Genomic DNA, 22738 nt, shown 5'->3' with positions numbered 1-22738 from the left:
GTCACTGGCAGACAAGAGCAGGGGTGGAGATGTCATCAGTAGCCACAGCCATTCGACAGGAAAAGAAGTTTAAAGGATCCCAAGGCCATGAAATTCACCCCATGGAGCAGAGCTGAAAAGTCCTTTATAGTATGGTATTTACAGAAATTCCTCTAGACCTAGAGTAATTCATTTAGGAAACATCTGAATAAAAGAGCAGGACTCACCAAACTGGTAGCAAAGAGAAAGGACTTTTTTTTTCTCCACTCCAGAGTACTGGTTCAGCTCTGGGCAATCTTGGATGCACCAGAGAAAGGTGTGGGGAAAAATAAAGCAAAACCCAGAACACAGCTAAAAAACTGCCCTGGGAAAACTGCCTCTTCCTGCAGGCTCCAAGTAATCTTCTGGAGACCTGACACATGAGATTTGATTACAATGACCCAAAAGCACTACAAGCATGTTGACAGCTGCTTTGGACTTTTCATTGCCCATGATGGAGGAGCAGGACCAGGAGGAGTCTGAGAGCCAAACATCATCTCAGGCTGTTTTCCCTCTTATCCATGCTCACACTGACACCAGATACATTTATGTTGAACTACTGGTATGTTTTTTCCAAGGTAATTTTGAATAAAAAGAGCTTGCTTGTTCATTTCAGGAGTACAATAAAAATGCGTTCTCCAATGCTTATACTGCTGCCCTCCAAGTGGATGGCAGATGACAGTTCTGAGTCATGCAAACAGCAAAAAAACAAAGAAAAAAAAGTGTGCCAGGCTGGTCTTTATTGCTCACAGCACAGGAGTGACAATGCATAAGAACAAAGATACTGAAATTGTGGTATATCGAATTAATTCAGGCAACATGACTAAATAACATTTTAGGGGTTACAATGGTCACGTACAAATGACAGTCCTATTGTACCTGCATTTTAATTATTGTTTCTTATTGACCAGTCAAGTGGCAACCACTTCTATTCTGTGGCTTTCTTGGGAACCAGTGTGGTCTAAAGATAATAGTGTGTTTCATTATTTATGAATTGTTGGTTTTCTTTAGCTAAGTAGGCAGTTAGCACCAGATTTATTGCTATCAGAGCAAAACTTGCCCTGCTCTTGAACAGGAGCGCAAGACCTGAAAAGCAACAGCAGCACAGTGATTTTGCAGTGCTGTAAAATGCACTGGAGGCGAGTTTGGGCACACACAAGGGTAAAAAGAGTGCACTGCAAATGATGTGGCCCAGCTGGCCAGTACACCTACGTGTAATGCTCCCATGTGGCTGCTCCGTGCCCAGGCTCTCAATAGCCAGAGCAGGGCACCATCTCCTTGTCACCCACACTGATGCCCTGCAAAAAAATGGTTATTGAGCTCAGCGTGGGGGAAGAAACTGTGACCTTCCACTTCTGAATCAAATAAATAAACAGAACAAGCCAGCATTTGTGTATATTTCATTTAACTAGACTGACAAAGAAGTAGCAATGAGTGCTATATCTCTAAGGGTGCATCCTTAGTCCCAGGGGATTGACACCAACTAATGTTATCTGAGATTATGGCCGAGATATTCTACACTCTTAGACCCTTTTTGTAGATCCAGCTTCGCATTTCTACATGCCTAGTTAAATTGCTTCCTTTATATTCCATAAGAGCCAAAAGATACCACAATGAGCAAAACAATCTGACCAAAGAGCTTGAGACCTGCCAGACATCAAAGAAAATCTTGGGGGTTTGGCTGGTCCCTAGTATCAGCCCATAATCAGTCTGGTCTTCCTTAAAAAAGACAATAAGCCTGTCTGTTCAATGAGAAACACTAAAATAATAGGCAAAAAATGTCAGTTGTAAGCAAGACTGCTTACAAAATATTGCTTAGATTGCTCTCAGTATCTCAACTGTGCAAATATATGTCTCCCTCTTTTGTGCTGGAGAATATTCATTACCCATGCCGTAAATGAGGAAATAGCCACACATATAGTATTTGTTATTCCCTTTTATATTTTTAAAGCAAAACATGCCTCATTGCCTTCCAAATTCATTTAAATGCGAAAGTTGGAGATTTATCTGTGGGGAAAAATAAAATCTTGCAATACTGCTGGAGACTGAGAGTCCTTTGCACTCCCTTCCCAGCAAGGAGATGCCGTATCCGATGGTACCCAAGAATGAGCTGTTGCCATGGAAACGACTCTCTGGGAAGCAGGTCCTCATTGTTCCTGTGGTCATCCAGCTGTGGGCTCGCACAGGAACAGCTGTATTCTTGCACCAGAAAATGTCAGCCCTCCCTTACGTGATGCACTAAAAGGTAAGTAATCAGATGAAGGGAAGTTATTTACCACCAGAGAACGTGACTGTCACCAGTGCCAACTCCTCCTCCGGGTACTGGATCTTTTCTGCTACAATCTTCAGTATCTCCTGAGCTGAAGTGGATACTTGAGCTTTCACACTGACATAGGAGTGCTCCGTTATATACACACGGCAGAAAACTGCACAAAGGAAGAAAGACACACTCAGCCGTAGGCAGAGACACCTGAACAGAGCAGAGGAGAATCTCGCAGACCCAAACATGGCAATGCCTCAGCTGCCTGGCTGCTGTGGCTGCAGAAGGGTGGCTGCTGCACTCTGACCCACAGAGACATGAAACTAAGCATAAACATCACCATTTCCCCTCTTCCCACCTCCTCTCCCTGCAAAATGAGAGGGGCAAGCAAATGGAAACAGAGACCCCCACAGCAATACCTATTTAAGACTTCCTACCGTGAGGATTTGTCACAGACAACCTCCTCTACTGCCTACCTTTGCAAACTCAGCTGTTGCCATCTTTTCTCCCTTCCTTTTAGGTTCAGATAAATCACCATCCTTTCAGTATATTTCACACCCGCTGCAGAAATTACTTTGAACCTCCACTGCCACCTGGAACAGGAGGCTTCGCAAGAACAGCACTCCCGGGTCTTCAACCACTCCTGCCAGCTTATCTGTCTAGACATCTAAACTACTTGCATTGCCAGAGCACCAGCAGAGGCTGCCCAAAGAGCCATGCAATTAGTTCTGACAACTCTTTCCCTGAATCACTTGCAGCACACATAAAAGGGACTGGTTTGGAGAAATTCCCTGGGCTCATCATTTCCACTGAAGTCCATGAGTCGGTTCGGCTCTGGCAGGGAGATTCCCAGCAGTAATGCTGCGGTCAGCTCAGCTAGTACTTTGTTTCTGCTACAAAAAGGGATGTACGCTCTCTCTGCTTGCCACAGTTTTAGGTTTACATCTTTTGCCGAGTTTGCTGTAGCCAGTTCTTTGAAATACAGCTGCCATACTTAAAAGGGAAGAAACAGAGCTGCAGACTTGCATAAATATTTCAGAAATTACAATGTCTGCTAATAAGAATCACCACAACTCTTGGTTTCATACTTGCTTCAGTGCTTAATTGAACTTTCCATTTCCTTCTACTCTAGCACTTCTTATTGTAGACAGGCCGCTACCATGCCAGTATAAGACAAAACTTTTCTTCTCCAGAAATGCTGTATTTTTATTATTATTTTTATTGACAGATGTATGTAGCAATAGCTCTTTGCTTGTCCTACAAATTTTCATGGCTTCAGGGCACTTTCATTAACTGCCAGAAGCAGTTAAGAATTCTGTCCTCGAGAACATCTTTTTTTTGTGTTGTAGTAAAGAAAAAATGAAGATAAGAAGGAAGGAGGAACTTAACATTTAGCCTTGGGGAAGAAAAGTTATTTGATTTTATAATTTTTTCTTAACCTGTCTCTGCTGACAGACAGTAAATCAGATGCTCATCCTATGGCAGGATCTCTCTTCAGAGTGGACATAACTCATGAAAAGATAGAGACATCAAATTGCACTCTAAATTACTAGGTAGAAGCATAAATTTAAAAAAAATCTGACAGGAATATTTGCGCTCCATATGCAGAGTGCAACACAACTTGCTTACAGTGAATTTGTTTGAAATCTCCTCCTCTCTGTCATTTGGGAGGGGACGATGACAGCAATGTTAATTTATAACTGGGCTATTGACATATCCTTTGTTTAACACTGAACTAAACCAACCCACAGGTCAGGTCCTCAAGCCCAACCATCATACTGACTCTCCCAAAGCCTGTTCCCCCATGCACCTTTCCAACCTCCTATCTGTGGTATCTATTGGCATGGACCATGCCGTCTCTTCCAGGAGCCTGTGCTGCTCCTCTGTGAGATGCAGGAGGGAATGCCAGTGGGAGGAAGCGGCCATGGGCCGCAAGCCCTGGTAATGCTTACATTAGGGGATAAAATGCCTCGGTCAAGTGGCATGGTGCAGCTTGGACAGACCCATCCTCCACAAACACCATCAGTTGGCAGCACTCCATCACACCAACTTAGACACCCGCCCTCAGCATCTGTCTTTCCTCTCCCCAACTCCGCTTTTGCTATTTCATTCCCTCAGTCCCATCATCTTCCACGGCTCATGCTCTCAAGGAGTGAGATAAAAGCAATTTAACCCAGTCAGAGCTGGCTTTGCTGCGTCCTGCCCTTCCTGTCCCCACGGCCACACAGTCTGTCCCCTCTCTGGTGCCAGTACACTTCCCCCCCACTCACCCACGAGCTGTGTCCAACTTTTTAAGAAGAATGAGTGTGCAGGTTCTCATCTGGAAATAACATTTTTAGAAGCAGCCCTGATAACATAAACCTCAAATAAACCTATATTTGAACCACGGAAAGAGGATATCTGTCAGCAGCACGTATTGTGCGGAAAGACTTGGCATTGAAGGAGCTCAGTTTTTATTCTGTCACAAATAAGCACTAAAAATACACTGACTCCCAAGTGAACTTCCGGAGTTTTGTTCCCAGTGAGAAACGAAGATATATCGTCAAAGGGCAAGACTTCCAGGTAGGAGGTCCTTCTGCCTGTTCTCTGCTTGTGTACACGGTGTTATCCTCCTCTGCCTCCTTCCTCATACAGCCATTACAGGAGGGTGACAGCCTCGCTGTGTTATTGCATTAGTAGCGATGAAGGGAAATTGCATTTTGAAATGGTTGACATTAAAGTGAAGTAGCACCTTGCACTCCACACGCAGACGTTTTCGAGGAGAGAAGGAACTAAGGTGGGTTCCCAGAGTTAGCAGTTCCTGGCCCGTTTCATGTGACAAGCTTATTCATTCACCTTTCGCAACCGAGATCTAGGTCACGAGACCAAGAGCGTGAAATGGAGCAGGAGTAACGCCTGGTGGGTGGGCTGCCAGCACTCCTGGGAGGCACACAGCTCTGCCACAGGGCTGCTGGAGGAAGCGGATGGGGCAAAAACCCCTTGAGATACCGTGTCACTGTTGAACCCCTGCAAAGCAGGAGGCAGGACGGTAACCTTACACAGTCAGACCTTTCTTCTTTTGTGGCCCTAAGGTCCTGTTCAGAAGCTGTATGTCAGTTTAAAAAAATTTACATTATGGGCAGCCCTTGAGAAACAATTTCGCAGTTTTGGAGTTTTTTTCTCCACTCTTTCAATCATACTTACTTTCTTCTGTTTCATTCATGGTTCCTCTGTGCTGCAGCCAGTTCTCCTTTAGACTGAACTGGTGGAAAAAGGTTTTATTCTGTGAGGGAGTGGGAGAGGGGGAAAAAAAAAAAAAAGAGACAATAGTGACTCTTTGCATCCTTGCCCTTTACAAAGCAGTAATTCACAGAACAGCATTCAGCCCATACGTCTGGCCAAAAGGTCTCTCTATAGGAAATCCACCCACCCTTTCTTGGATCAGTAAACTGCGAGTTGCCTTACTAAATAATGGCCAAGGTGGGGATTTTGGAGGAAGCAGGACATGCCAAGGCTAAGCAGCCTGCACAATTCAAGGTCCTCTGTAGTGATGTTCAGAGCCCATTTCTTATACGCTTATTCTTATATACGTTTCCTATGTACCAATCAGCCTATTTAGCAATTTCACTACAATCTCATGTTCTGCCTTCCCCATTTCCGCAGTAATATTTTAAGCTTATTACACACTTCAGCTTCAGCCCAGTAAATTTGACGAGCACAGCAATTCACCTCTGTGCAGTTTGTACGCCAACTTTCTCCAGCTGCATCTTCTCCCTCTGGTTAAATATACAGATTCATGTTCCTCTCTTTCTTTCTCTGTCCCTGTCACAACAAATCGCCCCTTTGCTCTGTCTACTTGACATCCATGTCAATGCCTGTGCTCAGCCTGGTTTGCCTAGGTTGCTACATCTCTCCAGCCCAGTGGGGACACGCTCCCAGGCCTCTCCTGAATTCTGACATCTCAGAGCATCTTGTTCAGATGCTAATACTGTCATAGCCACTGCAGGTTAGCTCACACAGCTGATATCCAGGCTGCACTGGCAAGAAAAAAAAATTCCTTAAGCAACTTTGCACGTCTAACCTCACTGATGTACTCTGTCATGTTTTTGGCCACCAGTCACTTTCAGTCGAGAAGCCAAGAAAAGAGAGGGAAGTGGGCAGAGGGGAAGACAGTGAGATGATAAGTTATCTAGCAAACAGCAACAATCAGGTTTGCATTACCTTTCGGTGAGGTGAATACTCATCTACAGTGCTGAAACAAAAAGGAAAATCCAAATTATTCTTTCCAGTCAAAGCTTAGGAAAAGGAAGTTTAGCCATTACAAAGTTCACAACGTCAGAAAGTTTTTAACATTAAATTGTCACTGCAGAATAGCTGCAGAGCTCCTCCAAGGAAAGCTAAGGGCGTCTGGCTCAGCCAGAAAACTTTTCCGTGACTTGCACAATCGATGTAGTGAAAAGCAATGCTGCCAGCCCACAAGCTGCCAGAGAACATAGACACAGCTCAGGCCCCCAGGGTAAGCAGTCAGGGTCACCCTCAGGTGAAACAGCTCTTTCCACTTCCCCAACGGCCAAACCCCGGAAACAAACTCCATTTGTTGGAAAAACATGCCAAGGAAATATCTTTTACAAATACTATAATTATTAGTAAAATAATAACCCTGAGATGACTATTGCAAAAGAGATTTGTTTCTCAGTACTGCAGACTGCAGAGAGAGAATGAGAACGAAGGTACCATCTGAAGTCACAGACTGCAGCTTCTGAGGGAAATTTTGCCAGCTTTTCCACAAAGCATCGCTCTACTTGCAAGTCATCCCAACCAAAATTGATGGGACTGACTGTTGAACCACAGACACCACCCAATAAACATCAGAGAAGACTGAATAATCTAGCTTTAGTTTAAAGAAGAGATGATTTGTAAAAATGAATATAGTACTTGTATCACTCATCATTTTATCTTTACTGAATTACAGGAAGATGACAACAAAAATAAATTACACTCTAAATAAAAGGAGACTTGATCACAAATATAATCAATACTTACTGACGACGATGCATCCCAAGTATCTTCTGAAATTCTTTCAGGTCCTTCTCAAGAATGGGATATTCATACACATCATCTAACACATTCCTGTATATCGTCTGCAAAATAAAACAGTATCTGCAAACATCTGATAACTCAAACATAAATCTGAGGCATCACACCAGCGGTCTAAATCAATTCAGGCACTAGCCTACTAAAACAAATGTCATCATTATATTCATGCAAGACCCATAAGGAGAGAATGTTCCTGTTTAAATTTCCAGACTGGTCAATATCCAGCTTGCCTTTGGAGAAACACTCTTTGTATCATCACCAAGCGAGAGGGCAAAATGTTGACACTCTTTTGTCTACAAACGAGAAGATTTAAAACAACACTTGTGGCTGTTACATGAAATCTGGGTTAGGTCAGAAGAACACATTCTGAAGCATGAGAACACACTACACCATCATCACTTATGCAAAATGATAACAAACAGGTTCATTTGATTAAGACTTTTAAAATGGGGAATGTTCTCCTTCACTTTTCCTCACATTTGCATGCATTTTAAATTGAGCTGATGTCTCTCACAAACAAATAACAACATACTCATAGTTCTAAACCAATAAATAAATAAATAAATAAATAAACCCTACTTCTTATTTGTGGGGGAGGCATTGTCTGAATATCATCAATCAGGAACCTCATTTAAATGTAAAAGACACTACCTCAGATGAGAGGTAAATAAACTGAATCGGCTTTCATGACTGAAATTGTAGGAAATATTATATCTATATTTTTTCAGAATCTGCACATAGATCATTTTCTTTCCCTTCCAAGCAAGTGAGGATCATATGTATGAGCTGACTCATCAGGTTTGCTTTAGCCCAATTAACACTCCTACATTCATAAATTTCAGCATGAATGATTCTGGCCTACAAGCCTATATATTGTTTTCGCACATTTAACTTCAACCATTGTTAACATCACTGCTGTTTAATATTGCACAGAAGCCTCAAGCAGAGAAATTGTGTGACAATACACAGTCACACACCTCCATGGCCAGAAAGACAAGCCCTGCATCAAGATAGGTGCAACACAGTGTAACCTAACTGACGGCTGGAATGATGTCCCCTTTGCAGTACAGTGTTACACATATAATATCAAACAGCAAAAATCCTAAGGTCTCTGCTTCCATATGCAGTGTGTCTTACTCCAAAAACAAAACAAAACCAAAAAAAAAGGAAGCTCAAGACTTTCTCCAAATTTAGTTCCATGTTTCATCCCTTTGCCTTAGGCAAATGACTGAAGAGAACTAAAAGTCCCTTAAGAAGATCTCCAGTTGCAGACAAAGAGTCTCATCAGAAAAGCTGGAAGATCCTGCAAAATCTCCTAAAATACTTTCATCTTTTAATCGGGGGAGGGGGGGGAATCAATGACCAGATGGATCTTGGGTCAGCAATGACATGGCTATTTGCAAATTTACAGGGGAATTATAAAAGCTTTTGGAACTCATTCAGAAAGGTCAGAAGATCCTTGCTAATAAGTAAGGACATAATTTTATTTATTAAAAATACATAAAGCTGTGCTGCTCTCCATGTGCATCTGACAAACACTGTGGAATAGCATTTCATTCCTCAATCAAAGTAGCATCTCTTACAAGGACCTCAAAACTCTCTCTTTGTCCATGATCCTCTGTATACCAACTGTAGACCCTATTCTGGCAGACACAACCGGTGTGTCCAAGGAACCTCCACATCTTTGTAGTTTTATTTCTTACCTTCCTAACTTTTCCCATTTTCTAGAGAGCATGGAGTTCTATAAGTTTCATATCTGAATGTAACGTTTTTGACATTGAATGTATTGACATGACAGGTTTTCTGTTCAAACTGACTATCTCTAAGGCATTCAAGGAAGACACATGTAAATCATTTTGTATCATAGATTTCATGGAGAAAATCTAAGTATGAAAAATTATGCTTTATGGATTTTGCTGTTGGGGCTTTTTAGACACAGTATGTTAATTAAACAATGTTGAAATGCATCAGAAAGTGTTTTGATACCTTCAAAAATTGTTTTAAGTGCTCATCTTCGTGTAACCAGTCTTTGTAGAGAGAAGTCCACTGAGACACCAAATGCAAGACTTTTCGTTTCCTACAGGACACATCAGAGTCATCTTCTTTCCCTTGGTGGTTCTTAGCACAATAGGTACAGTAGGTTAAGGAACAAATAATAAGGTCTCGCTGAAACTCAAAAATTAAGTGATGGAAAAGACTTTGCAATCATCTCATTTGCTAATGAAAGATTTTTTTCACTACATTGCTCAGTTTTAAATGTTTTATCCCATCTGGAGCTTTAGGAGTTTCATTAACTTTTTGGAATTAAATTCTCAGTAATAGAAATGCCAGTTCATCCTCTGTGCCAACAGGATTTTTTTCCGTTATAGATTAGAGAGGCGACTCTATAAAAGTAAAATCAATTCAAAAGGAATTATACAATGTTAAGTCATATCTTTTCTGCAGAACTGGGAATGAACCTTTGTTCTGCACACTGATGCCAATGTGAATGTCTGTGGGAAGCAGGACAATGCATCATTAACAACAACAAAAAACCCAAGCAGAGGAAGTCAGTTTCTTTTTCCCTGCACAAATTACACTATCTGTAGAAATAACACTATTAAAATAATAAAAAGGTGAAAGAATCTATTTCCATTATTGTTCTCTATCCACAAAGCAGAAACACCAAATGACAGAAGATACCCACTTTGTACATTGTTCCGGTCCTTTCGCTATTCTTTCTTTTATTAGGTAAAAAGATGATGTTTTCACCACAAAAGGTAAAGAGGAAAAAAAGAAAAGAGAAAAACAAGAAAAGCAAGTTCATTTTATAGCTACAAGTTCATTCAAACAATGCTCTACAGCTTATGGAAGTAATTGGAAATACAAGAAAAAAATTCTTTTATCTCATAATGAGTTAGACATATATACTGCATCACATGATAAAAGGAACAGAGATTGTAAAATCTTATTTTTCATTTTTTCTCTTCACGTATTCTGAAATGTATTACACGGATATAGGTATTCTAAGAATTAACATATAAGTCTGGATAGGTTTCAACCCCACTTTAAATGTTATTTTCTAACAGTTATAAAGGTTTATTTATCTTTACACAAAAACAGCACACATAAGGATTGCATTGTTGCTATGAGTTAGGCATCTGTTTCAAAACATCTTCCAAGCATTCTTGTGAAGTAAGAATGCACATACACAAATGTGTATGTTTTGGATACAGATCTATTCAGAGGCAGCTTTAGCTTTGTACGTTCAACTTCAGAGCAGGAATCTTCTGTTTATTGATTCCTCAGCTATGCAAATTCTAAATGTTGTAATAGGTGAATGTATCTCTCTCTCTCTCTCTCTTTACAGGCATGTGCCATTTAGGGGAACCCATATCCAAATTTGGGTTTAATGTTTCCCGTTTGAATCTTTTCCTCCACAACCCATTTGAGTTAAGAAAACAATATAACCTGAACTTTGGGAAGCTACAGATTTGAATTCAATTCCAAGTATCATAAAACCTTATGAAAATTCGACTGGAGAAGAAGATACCTTGAAAGATCAGCTAAACTAGTCCATCCAAGTCCACCCTAACTAGTCCACCCTAAGAGAGGCTGAAGTATACCCTATGTTATCCTTGGAATATATTTTCTAGTTTCTCCTTCTTAGTATTCTCCAACATCAACGATTCTACTGTCTCACATTTTCCACTCCAGTGTTTCTTTTCTTAATGTAAAAAAAAATATTTCCCAGTATCTACCACGAAACTGTCTTACAGCAATTTAATCTCACTGCCTCTTGTCCCGACTGGCATCAATATGGGAACAGATTCTTCCCTTCCTCTTTAGGCACCTGAAAGATTGTCCCATTTATTGTTTCCCTTTCTTCAGTAAAACAATCCCAATTCTTTCAATCCTTCTTTGTAGGTCTTTTTTTCTAGAATACTGATAATTCCCATTGTTCTCTTCTGAAGTTTCTCCTATTTGTTCGTGCATTTCTTGGGGTGTGATGCCAAAATCTCAGGTGCAGTCCACCTTCTAAGCGTGCCACAGTAAATATTAAACAATTGTTCTCTTTTCTCACCATTTTTACATGCAACCTCAAAATAATCACATGGGGTTGTACTTCAATAATACCAATATGCAAAGAGCAAAACTAATTATCCCAGGCATGCAATTTACTACATTTGATATAAGGCTTGAGAGTAGATACACCTAGGTGTAAGTGTGTGACCCCTGTTACTACAACACTTAATAAAAGGATATTGCCTCAGAAGTGCTTGGCACAAGTCATCAGTCGTCATGAAGACTGTGTACGTGAGAAGGAAGTCATCCAGGAGAGTTTCTGCAAAGGAAGACAAAAAAGCCCAAGGTACAATACATTACTGAGAGAAGGAAGAGAGTATCTACTCCTGTTAGTGTGCATGGCAGGAATAGGACCCCCTCCCAAAAAAAAAAGGTCCAAAGCATACAGAATACATCAAACTTTAAGTTTCAAACAGTTAACAATATGTTGCCACTGCAGAGATCAGGTCCTTTATTTATCAAGCACATCCTCAGCTCTCAAAGAATCAACAAGCACAAATACGCACAAAATAAGCCACAGTTCAGGAATCAGTAAGAAAGAGTCCTTATCAAAAACATCACCATCCTGGTTGGCTCTGCTGCATGCAAAGCAACCTTTCCACCAGCTAAGTTCTGGAAATTCAGAAGAAAAGCTTTTAGTAATAGGAGAGAGAAAACTGTGATTGCCATGTACTGTGATTAACATCTACGCACACTAGTTGAGAATCATGGACTAAATATACTCAAATCTTTAGCTGATTAGTCTTGTGGGTACCACTGTAAGTGCTGAGAAGTTTTCTCTAAGGTTTATTTAATTACATTATGGAAGGTTTTTTCTCCACCTGGTTTCTGTCAGTGTTACAAAAACGGGCTGAAGGTACTTGCTAACAGACCATCTCTACCCACTGCAGTTGTAGCACCTCAGGCTGTCAGGACGAACGGCACTGCCAGTTCAGATCTCAGTGTAACTTTCTCATTCCTCATTCCCATGCCACACCAGTTTTAGGATTTTTCCAAACCGTTACCACACACAGCAGGAGGCTGAAAGGACTGGGTTTGCTTTAGGATGAGAGGGCTCAGGGGTAATCTTATGGCGGTCTTCAACAACCCAATGGCAGAGTAGAGATAAGACCGAGCCAGACTTTTCCTGGAGGTGTGCAGCAAAATGATAAGGGGCAACCATCGGAGATTGCAACCAAGGAAAATTTGTCTAGATACAAGGGATTTTTTTTTTTTCCTGTGAGGAGGGTCAACCACTGGGACCACTAAGGTTGCCTAGACAGACTGTAGAATCTCCAACATCAGATATATTCAGGGCTTGCCTGGGCAAAGCTCTGAGCATCCTGGTCTTACTGGACCTGCTTCGAGCAGGGGTTGGACCAGATGCCTTCACAGATCCCTTCCAACTGAAATTATTCTACAATTCTTAAACAAATTTGCTTCCAATTTTAGTAAACTACTCGTATACGATGTGTGATCTAGGAATGAATTTGTATTTGGTTCACAAACAACAAAATCTTTAGTTTTCTGCAAACAGACAAGAGAATGATATTGGTCTTTTTAATCCCAAAATAAAAATGTTTGTGTTTGTTTTTTGGTTTTTGTTTTCTCTTCCCAAAATGGTAAGATTTTCCTCAAGTTTTGAGGAGTTCCGGTTCACTGTAATTCTTTGAATTCCAGCAGACATACTGTGTTCCCCTTAACAAGAAAACAGGTTTGCACCACCTGCTTTATCAGATAAGAACAGGAACATGGACAGAGGTTGAACAATAACAGAAGTAACTCCGGTTATATTGCAGAGCAAAAAATACTTTACCAGTATAACTAGTTGTTACTAGTTAGTACCAATTACTCAGTTGTGATTTAAGTGGTGAATTTACAACAGCAAAGACTAAGGGCCAAACCATACCTCACATGAGAAAGATAGGGCTCAGCCCTGATTTCTGTATCCTGATTTTCTCACTATTCGTTTGTGATCTGTTCCAGTCCAAGCTAGTGCTTGTGTACGAGTGTGCAACTGAGAGCATCCCAGCAGCTTTTCATGCCAAGGCTGCAATTTCACAATAATTTAGACCAATTTCAGTTACAGCTGCCTTGGATCTCCTTGTCAGTAAATTATTGACCCAATAGCTGCAGTGCGGGATGGCAATAAGAATTCATCCGTATATCATTCAAAGCCAGATATCATGCGGATATCACATGGATGGATAGCTAATGACATCCCACCCTGTGAGCACGGGATTCAAAATACTTCCACTGTCTTTAAAAAAAAAAAAAAAAAATCTAGCTAGATCAATGCATTTAACACAGCTGGTCTAGAAAGAGTCCTGATCTAAAGACACATAGCTAAAACCCCTTGCATTCAGAAACAAAATGATTAAATTCTTTGTATTTCATCAACATTGTTAAAAACGGTGGAAAGTATTATCTCTGCATAAAAAGAATATTTTGTCTCAGTAAATGAAAAGACATTGTGAACAGCTTGTTCTCTATCTGAAAGGTCATCTATTCATTCTGTTGCACTTCTTTTGGATGATACAATGCAGCTATTAAAGTTGGAGGTTTCACAAACATTTATTTGGAAATGGCTGATCTTGGAGTCAACAACTACATTTTAGTTTTTCACTAAACTATGTGAATGTGCAATGATCCTCATGAAGTCAGAGACATTTACAACAGATTACTTTGCCAACTTTCTACTCTGTATAGGTGATATCTGAGTTTCAGCAATACATAGCCATGTGTTCAGAAAAGAAATTACAGTACTAGCTGAAGCAAAACTCCAATGCCTATCAATGAACTTCTGCAATTGTTCAAAATAGCATGTCTTTATCATACTAACTGGTGTTAAAATACCAACTTAAAAGTTTATTTTTATTACCTGATCATCTGTTTTCCAGATGTCTATCTTCAATTCTTCCAGCATCCCAAAGTGTTGGGGTGGGAAGACAGGCTGGTTTTGCTATGATTTCAGTTTTCCTGTTTTTTTGCTTAAATTTTTTGCAAGAACTATGCTACAGATATTACTAATGCAATTCTCAAAAAAAATTAGTGAAGGGAAGATTAAAATTGTATGTTTGTTCAGATAACTTAGAACTGTTTTTAAGCCCTCTGTTCATCTCCCTCTCTCTGCTTGCTCAATCATACATCCATCTATTCACAGTCTCTGGCTTCTAACAACCTAATCAAAACAAGGTATATCCCTCAGCCAACTTAAAGTAAGTTGCACGTATGTATACATAGTGATTTCTTTTTTCTTCTAAATGCAGAGGAAATGCTAAGAAGAAGAAAAGTTCATAAATGACAATTCCCGTAGCTTGTATATAGGCTAGATCTCTTCAAATTGCCTCTGAACTTGTCTAGAAATTTAAACCCTAAAGGAATGTTTTGAACAAAAAAGTCTGGATTCTACATGTGGTCCATTAATAGCATCACTCATCCGTTAAATTACTTTAACAAGTAAGCAATGAAAGTGCTTTCACTAGCTTAAATATCTGTTACCAGACATCACCTAAAGACTTTACAATAATATTCGTATTTTAAAATGCCTGCACTAGCTTGTAAGTATTTCCCTGAAGTCCTACTGTTCACTGTAACTATATTCTGTATTTTCTTCCTAAATGCACTGTAATTTAAAATCATTCCAGAATGGTTTTTCATGCAATAGCAAGGACACAAAACCTGAGGGTGTACTGATTCTTCAAAAATAATTTGTAAAACAAACAATTGCACACTTCTCAGATACTTTTGGACATTAATACATGTCCACAAATGATTTGCTGGTCTTAACCTGCAAACAGAGAGAAAGGTTAGCCATGAGAGAATTTATTCACAGCAAATTATTCATTCTGTTACTAATGGCCACTAAGAGCAGTTAATTTGAATGAGGAAGGGCTCTAAGTTTACAAGTTGGGCTGATAATTATGAACAGAAGTCTTTCTGGGGTTTTTCTGTTTAGTCACAGTTGATTTAAGAGTTAAAAAAAAAAAAAGGCAGTTCCAGTCAAATCATTAATTATTTACACTGCACCCTACCCCCACTCAGAATGGCAGTGAAATGCATACCTCTGCTTTTAAATTTTACTCTGTGTCCCAGTTTCTGCCTAAATTTGTGACCATCTTCCCCATTATTCCCACAGAAAAAGTTTTTCTGGTATTTGTAGCAAACAGGGAGAATAAAATGCACAGTAATAGTTGGAAAAGAAAAGCTCCCATTGGAAGGGAATTCTTTGTGCAAAAGCCTGTGTTCCTATGCTTTTTTTTTTTTACTTCCTCTTCTTCATGAATTTTTTATTTAATCATTTTCTTCTAGCCATCAATCTATTTTTTCTTTGTTCCTCACAATTTTCCTTTATTTGGCTAAGCAATTATTACAAAGTATGCAGTTAGCTTGCAGCTATGGAATATTTCATTTCAAAGACAATTTCAAGCATTTTAAAGCTTCATTAAGACACGCAACAGAACCAGTATGAGTTCAATGGGGGCTCCTGTTCTTGCAGCTCTTTGGGGGCAGCCTTAGGCAGTAATCTCACCACACCGAATGTGTGCGAGTACCATAGGCATAAAAATAATAAAAAAGCAGGCACTGTGCTTGTTTGTTATTAAATACTCAATTCACACCAGCTTCTGCTGAGACAGTTTCTCACGGGCTGTGCATGTCCCCTCCTTTCCCCAGGTGAAGTAAGGCAGCATGGACACCAACTTTACCGGGAGCAGTTAGTACCGCTCTTCGCATCTTTCTGCGATGTACAAGTCCTTCTGCAAGATACATTCAGGGTGGCTGAGGGACAGAAAGAGCAGTATATAAACTGTATGGGATATATAAAAGTATATAAAAGTATGGGATGTTCTCACACATGTGAATTACCCAGGGAACATTTGCTTTCAGCTGGTAACTAAAGGACCCAGCAATACGTCTGCATAAGAAGTTGCAACTGTATTGCATGTATAAGGTGATGACAGCCAATAGCAACGATGGTGTATTTGGTGGGGAAAGGGGATCTAGAGTCCCAGAAACAGTAAATGGTCATATATTTGGATAAACAATACATCATATATTCCCACATACTTCAAAAATCCAGAGGATTCCCTGCTGCTTTCCATGTGCCCACTTACCTCTCTAACCAGATCATACCCTTTCTCTCCGAGAAACTTTTCAGTTTCTGAAAAGAAAAAACATTTCTGAACTTTTCAGACCCTGTTCTTCCCACTCCATAGCATTTCTGTTTCCACGTTCTTTCCTTTCCATTATATGCTTATTTAAATATTAAGAAAAAATAAAGCTATGCAAAAAAAGGTATCCAACAGGATTTTAAATATGCAATGCATCAATCTTTTTTCTTATAATTACATGGTTTACAAAAGGTAACTTCCTCTATGCAGAGGAGTATAAACATATAGATTCTGTGCATATAGACTCTATATTCCTTTATCTGCAGATCGTCTGTGAAGTGCTCTTAGTTGGGAAGAGGGTACTGATAGTGTAATCTGTTAAACTGCAAAGAAAAACAAGTAATCTGTGGGGTTTTTTTAAACTTATCACCACTCTGAACCCAAATCTCTTCCACTTTGCACTGTACAAATCCATTGTGAATGGCTGTGCAAGAATCACAGAAAGATTTAAGGGTTTTTCAGACTTGTATTCCACACTAAATCGGATTATAAGAAAATATAGATAAAGTACTGGAATGCAAGTCTTTTTCCGCTTCATGCAAAGTAGCTATTCAGCTTTCTCCAAGGATTTGCTGGAGGAGACCAAACCTGTATGGAGACTGAAAAAAAAAAAAAGGAAAAAAAAAAAAAGAAAGGAAAAAAAAAGACTGCCTGAATGAACAAGCCACTGCAATTCACAGTCTACTCATAGGTTAAACGTACTCTTATGGCAATTTTATAGTGTCAGTTCGGCAACCCTTACTCCTGCTACACAGCAGTTGTGGTTTTTACTATGAGTATGAGAGAATTAAACTGACTAAAAGGAAGAAAACTCATGTACTGAATTAAAAATATTACTCTCTAAATTCTCTGCTTTGCAAGCTGAGGAAATTGCTAAATGCCCTTACTGCTCAATTTATCTTTCAGAAACATACCAAATAGAAGGAGATCATAAGATCTTCTTCATCCTGAAGCATGTTAGAACCTGAGTATAATGTATTGGTGGGCAGCGTGTAGGAACTCCAGCAGCATGAAATGTGAACGGGGGCTACACACGCATTTTTCAAACATCAATGCAAACTCTGAGTTTTGTGCCGTAATGAGACCTCTTTGGTGGTTGGGGGGGGGATTTTTTGAGAAAGACAAAGACGGAGAGAGAAATAAATGTGGTTTAGAAAACACACAACAAATTCTAAAACTCTTTAGTTATGCCATTTCCCATTTGTGATTATGGCAAAGACAATAGGATGACCATATGGTCAGCTCCTGACATCCCCTTATGTTAATACATTTATCGGTATTAGCCAGAATTCTGAATTTAAAAAACACCAACAACTTCAAAATTCATTTCATTTACCTTCACTGTGTCATCCCTACTTTGCAGGACCAGCCACTTCTCTCTAACATTTAGTGAGGCTCCTCCTCCAGATTATATTTGGGGGGAAAAAAAAAAACCAAAACCAACCGAATCCTTTGGGGTTTTTCTCTTCCTGCATATGATGGAAAAGCTGGGCTCAATAGTGCTAATGCACCTTGTAACTTCAAAGCACATACCGGAAATAATCTTTTTTTAAGAAAATATTCACTGATGGGGTTAGCAACACCATAACTGCTCACAAATAGTTAAAACTTTCATTTCTCACAATCATCAAGAAAAGCAGCCCTATGAGATGGGGTTACAGCTGGGCAAACAGACAGATGAGCTCCCTGTGCCTGAGTAAAATGGATGCTGATTACTTACCATTCTATAGGGAATAGACATTTTTTGCTATTTTAAATATTCACTCACTGAGTTCAAATTAAACTAAATGAGGGCCACAGCAAAGCATTTTCAAGTTTTTCAGCCTCTCAGTGCTGAAAGCTCTTAAGCTTGATAAATTCTTGTCATCCCTCTTACTCCTTTCTGCAAAATGAGAAAAATTATCACACCTCAAGGCAGATACTGCTACATGTAGATTTTTTGCATGTTTTGGTTCATATAATACTATGCAATACTCTGAAACCTTTCAGCAATGCAAATGCATGTCCAGAGAGTTGTAGTTGTAATCAGAAAATTGCTTGTTCTGCAGAAACGGAAAAACGATTTGAGGGCAACTCTTTTCAAAGATAGGAGTTTCTCAATAATCTGTAATTCCACAGCAATTTACTAAAAATGTCAGGATGTCTCCAAGTACAAACAGTAAATGCAAATTGCTATCATTACTATCTGATCTAGCAAGATATTGCTCATGTCTGAGAGGGTGCCGAGCGGTCCCGGATCTCCCTTGCATTCAGCAGATGGCAATGGCACTCAGGACCTTGCAGGATTAGCCCTTAATTCAAAATCAAATCCTCTAATAATGCTATGCCACCATGGACACAGCATGAAGCAAAAAATGAAAATTATGTTGAGAAAGAAAGGTCAATGGAAAAAGGAACATCGATATATAATTTGCTGCTAATGTATTAAAACAATTATAGTAGTTATATCATCTAACCACTGAAGCACCGAGAAATCAATGCACAAAGGAATAAAGAGCAAGCCATTTATTTCTGGCATTAGGTTAGAAAAAGAAAATATATAAGGGCAAGATATTTAACCCGTACAACCAGATTTTTTTATTAGAGCACAGAAGTCAGAACTAGGAATAATTTCTAAGGTCATCTCCCAGAAATTTCTGGCAGTATTTTTAACATCTGCAGAATGAATCAAACACATTCTGTCTGGTAAGGTCAAAGATCCTCCTAAAGTTGCATTCCAGTTGCTGCTATCACATGTATTGGAGCAGTTTCATATTTTGTTTGAGGGACAAAAAGCCCTGAAACCACAGGCAGAGAGCAAATGTCAAACTTGTCTAGCTTTAATGAGGCACTAATTTTTCCACACAGAAATCTGAAGCTCTTTTTTTTTTTTTCCCCAGGTAGGAAGGACCCCTGGTGATTAATGTGCAGCTATAATAGTCGGGGTTATTTGAAATTATTGGACAAATCCACCACGTCTTATACATTTCGAAGTATTAGAAATATTGCCTATAGCAGTCACCCTAAGATATGGCTACTTTTTGTTAAAAAAAGCCCTTGACTACTACAACTAAAACACTCAAGCTTTCCCTGCAGTGAAACTTCATTTGACAGTAGACTGAGGTATTTCAACGCAGATGTGAAGTCCTCACACAAGCCTCGCTGCAGAAGGCAGCCACTCCTTGTTCGCATCAGGCATCTCCCAAAGTACTTTAGGAGGAAAACCAATCCTCTCTTTCCATCGATTGTTTAAAATAAGCCAGCCAGGCCAGGATTGCCTGGAGCAGCAGGACGGAGGATAAAAGATTTAATGGTTCTCTTTCATCCTTCTGCCCAGGGTCCAGCTGCCTTATGCGGCAGAAGAGATGGGCAGGCAGCAGTAACAGCACAGCGTGCTGCTGTTCTGCCCTCATGGGTTTTCACCTCCAGCATGCACACTGCCTGGCACCCCCAGTCACTAGTATGTCTTGGTGAAAGTTGTATGAGCAAGTGCAAGGCAAGTTTCTACTTTTCTGCTTCTGTCTTGCACCTGGACTTCTTTGCATCCCTGCCATCACCCTCTTCTCCAGGCACCCAAAGAGATGCTATGCTCTCCAGCCCGGACCCCTCAATCACACAACTTCCAGGTGCCACTGAGAGCTGTCACGCTCTCAGCGAGGCCAGTAGGACCTTTTGTTGCCTGGTGGCAGCACAGTCGTCGCACACAGCCATCCTCCAGCGACAGACAGCAGCGCACAAAAAGGGGCTGCATCACCTGCCCCTTCTGCCACTGCAAGGCTGGTCCTACCAAGTGGGTGCTCTAAGGTGCTCATGGTTGCTCAAGCCTTTTCCCAGGTCCACCAGCTCAGCACACATTTGAGTCTAAAGGGAACTTTGAAATTAGACTAGACATTCCACTTTCAGAAAGTTAATATAAAGGAAGATGTACTTAATCTTCACTCTTTTCATCTTTGCTGTCCAACACTCGTATGGCACTGAAGAAGAACCAAGTTTCAAGTTCAGCATGTCCTTCTCATCATTGAATTGGAAAATCTACTCCTAGGAAACAGTAATCTTCAAATCTAATATTATATATAAAAATATCATCACATCTTCAAAAAAAGATTGTGAGTTCTTCACTTCTGGGTCTTCAACTTGAGATACTTTAAAAGAGCCTACTTTTCAGTGACATTTCTGAGAACATGAACCCAAATTTTCTGTTTACAACCCAAAAATAACATCTGTGTATACACAAAAAAAAAATCTTAATTGGCATTATTTTCAAATAAGTTAAGACTATTAGCCCAAAAAGTTTTAACTTCAGTACCTAACGACAGGCTCCAAAATCCACTGTATTTGGACAATATCCAGTCCAGCAGATTACGACGACTACAGTATAGTGACCAGAATACATTCCATACTGGTACATAATATGGATAAAGGACAGGTGAAACTACACGTGGCAATGCCACATCTAAAGCTCTGCAGGTCAGGTGCAATGCCTAGACTTCAGCGTGCAGTGTTATCCCCATCACCTGCTGCTAACTGCTTTCCATACCAACCAGAGTGATATGTCCCTCAAGGGAACAGAAACGTACAGATCCACACTGTGTATTTTCAAAAGCGTTTAGCAAGAAGCTTTGATGTATTATTTTCCCCCTACAAAGCAGCAAGGGGAAACTTCTTTGTGCTTCGGCCCGGGGAAGGAGATATAAGAAGAATCTTGTTTGCCCCTGGGAGCCAAATTATCATAAATATGCTAAGCAGTGCAAGCTCCCCAACATGTGGCACTGGAGCACGTGCAGTAAACATCACAGCATCTCTTCAGGGAAACCTAGCACGACAAAGCCTCCACTGGCAAAACACTCCTGGCTTCCGTAGATTTGGCAGAACTGCCTACAAAGGGAATGATGGCATTTTCATCTGAGCAAGAACTGTTGGATTTGGTCCAAATCTCTGCATAAGATGGCAATAACATGCACTAGACTAATGTACAGACCACGCACTTCTTCCAGCACGTGAAAGAGCAATGCATTGGGTCAAGTGGTGGGACATTTTTGGTGTATCGGGTCGCACAGACTAGGTTAGGGTCTTGCATACGCAGCTGTGGCCCACTGTCATGTAACCTCAAAAGCAGTGACTGACTTGCCAACGTCCTTTGACATATGGAGGCAAAAGGCCCAGCAAAGGCACTGCATGGCTGCGATGTGTTACAGGCTCTGTTGGGCAGGAGGCAAGGAGGAGGAGGGAATACATCTTGTAAACCCCAAAGGAGACCTAGACAGGCATTAGCATACTGCAATGTCACTGCAGCACTGAAGGATGCCACTTCCAGCATTTTGCCCCAGGATGTACAATACTTCAGGCTGATGGGCACACACTTCTCAGATACCTCTGAAATAACTTGGGCAATATCTAAACACCTACAACACACAGCAGAGACCTCCTTGTACTGGGAGGGGGATGGCAGGATGGACACGACACCCAAAAGAACCCGAAAACCAAACAGGGCCATACTTGCATCTTACATTTCCATACCTGCCTTCCTCCCCGCTCCCCAGGGCAGCGGAGCACAGCTTCACAGCATAAAACCAGAACAAGGAGCATCAGAGCTCTCATAAGGCAGCTGCATTTTGCTTCCCCATGTGGTGAATGGGTTCCAAGAAAACCTGAGTTTCATGATGGTGGTGTTAAAGCACAATGTTACATTAATTGTAGACTTATCTACATGATATATGTCCTTAAATTATGAACCTGAAATTGTACTTGCTATACTGAGACACCCAAATCATTCCAATGACAGGTTAACATGTAATTAAAGATAGTTTTTCTCCTTATTATTACAACTTAATGGAAGACAGCAATAAAAAAATGCCTTGTACGTAGTCTGTGTATGTATTAAGAACATCTAACAACTTCAGACTATCAGGTTTGTCAGTACAACCCTGTACTGACAGCAGAATGAAAGAAATAACAAAGGTTCTTGCTTACACGGTTTAAAGATCATACAGGGGTAAGACATGAGGAACAGACATTATCCAGAGTTCAGCTGCTTGTTAAAATACTTGCATGGGCATATTTCCCTGTGGCAGCAGAACTGTGTTCTTGTGCTAGGACCTTCGGCTGCTTGCAATACACAGTAGTTCAATGTTACACTTTTGAGAAAGAATACCTTTATTTTTATAATTTTCAAACTATTTTCACTCATTGG

The 22738-nt window shown here is 40.3% G+C and overlaps 1 protein-coding gene across 3 annotated transcripts in view; it reads right to left on the bottom strand.

The window, feature by feature from the left end:
• Positions 1-22738, bottom strand: part of RAPGEF5 (Rap guanine nucleotide exchange factor 5) — a 164994-nt gene that overhangs the window by 26347 nt on the left and 115909 nt on the right. For all 3 annotated transcript variants that reach the window (XM_050891459.1, XM_050891461.1, XM_050891460.1), the window contains 6 exons: positions 11600-11678; positions 9341-9485; positions 7301-7398; positions 6479-6509; positions 5462-5540; positions 2295-2444 (listed from right to left, as the gene is read on the bottom strand). In XM_050891459.1, the coding sequence (XP_050747416.1) occupies positions 2295-2444; positions 5462-5540; positions 6479-6509; positions 7301-7398; positions 9341-9485; positions 11600-11678 (582 nt within the window). The remainder of the gene's footprint in view (positions 1-2294; positions 2445-5461; positions 5541-6478; positions 6510-7300; positions 7399-9340; positions 9486-11599; positions 11679-22738) is intronic.

This window comes from Gymnogyps californianus, chromosome 2, assembly GCF_018139145.2.
Source record: "Gymnogyps californianus isolate 813 chromosome 2, ASM1813914v2, whole genome shotgun sequence".
Classification (NCBI taxonomy): Eukaryota; Metazoa; Chordata; class Aves; order Accipitriformes; family Cathartidae; genus Gymnogyps; species Gymnogyps californianus.
The sequence above is the reverse complement of the archived record's forward strand: the minus strand, read 5'-3'. Positions and strand labels throughout refer to the sequence as shown.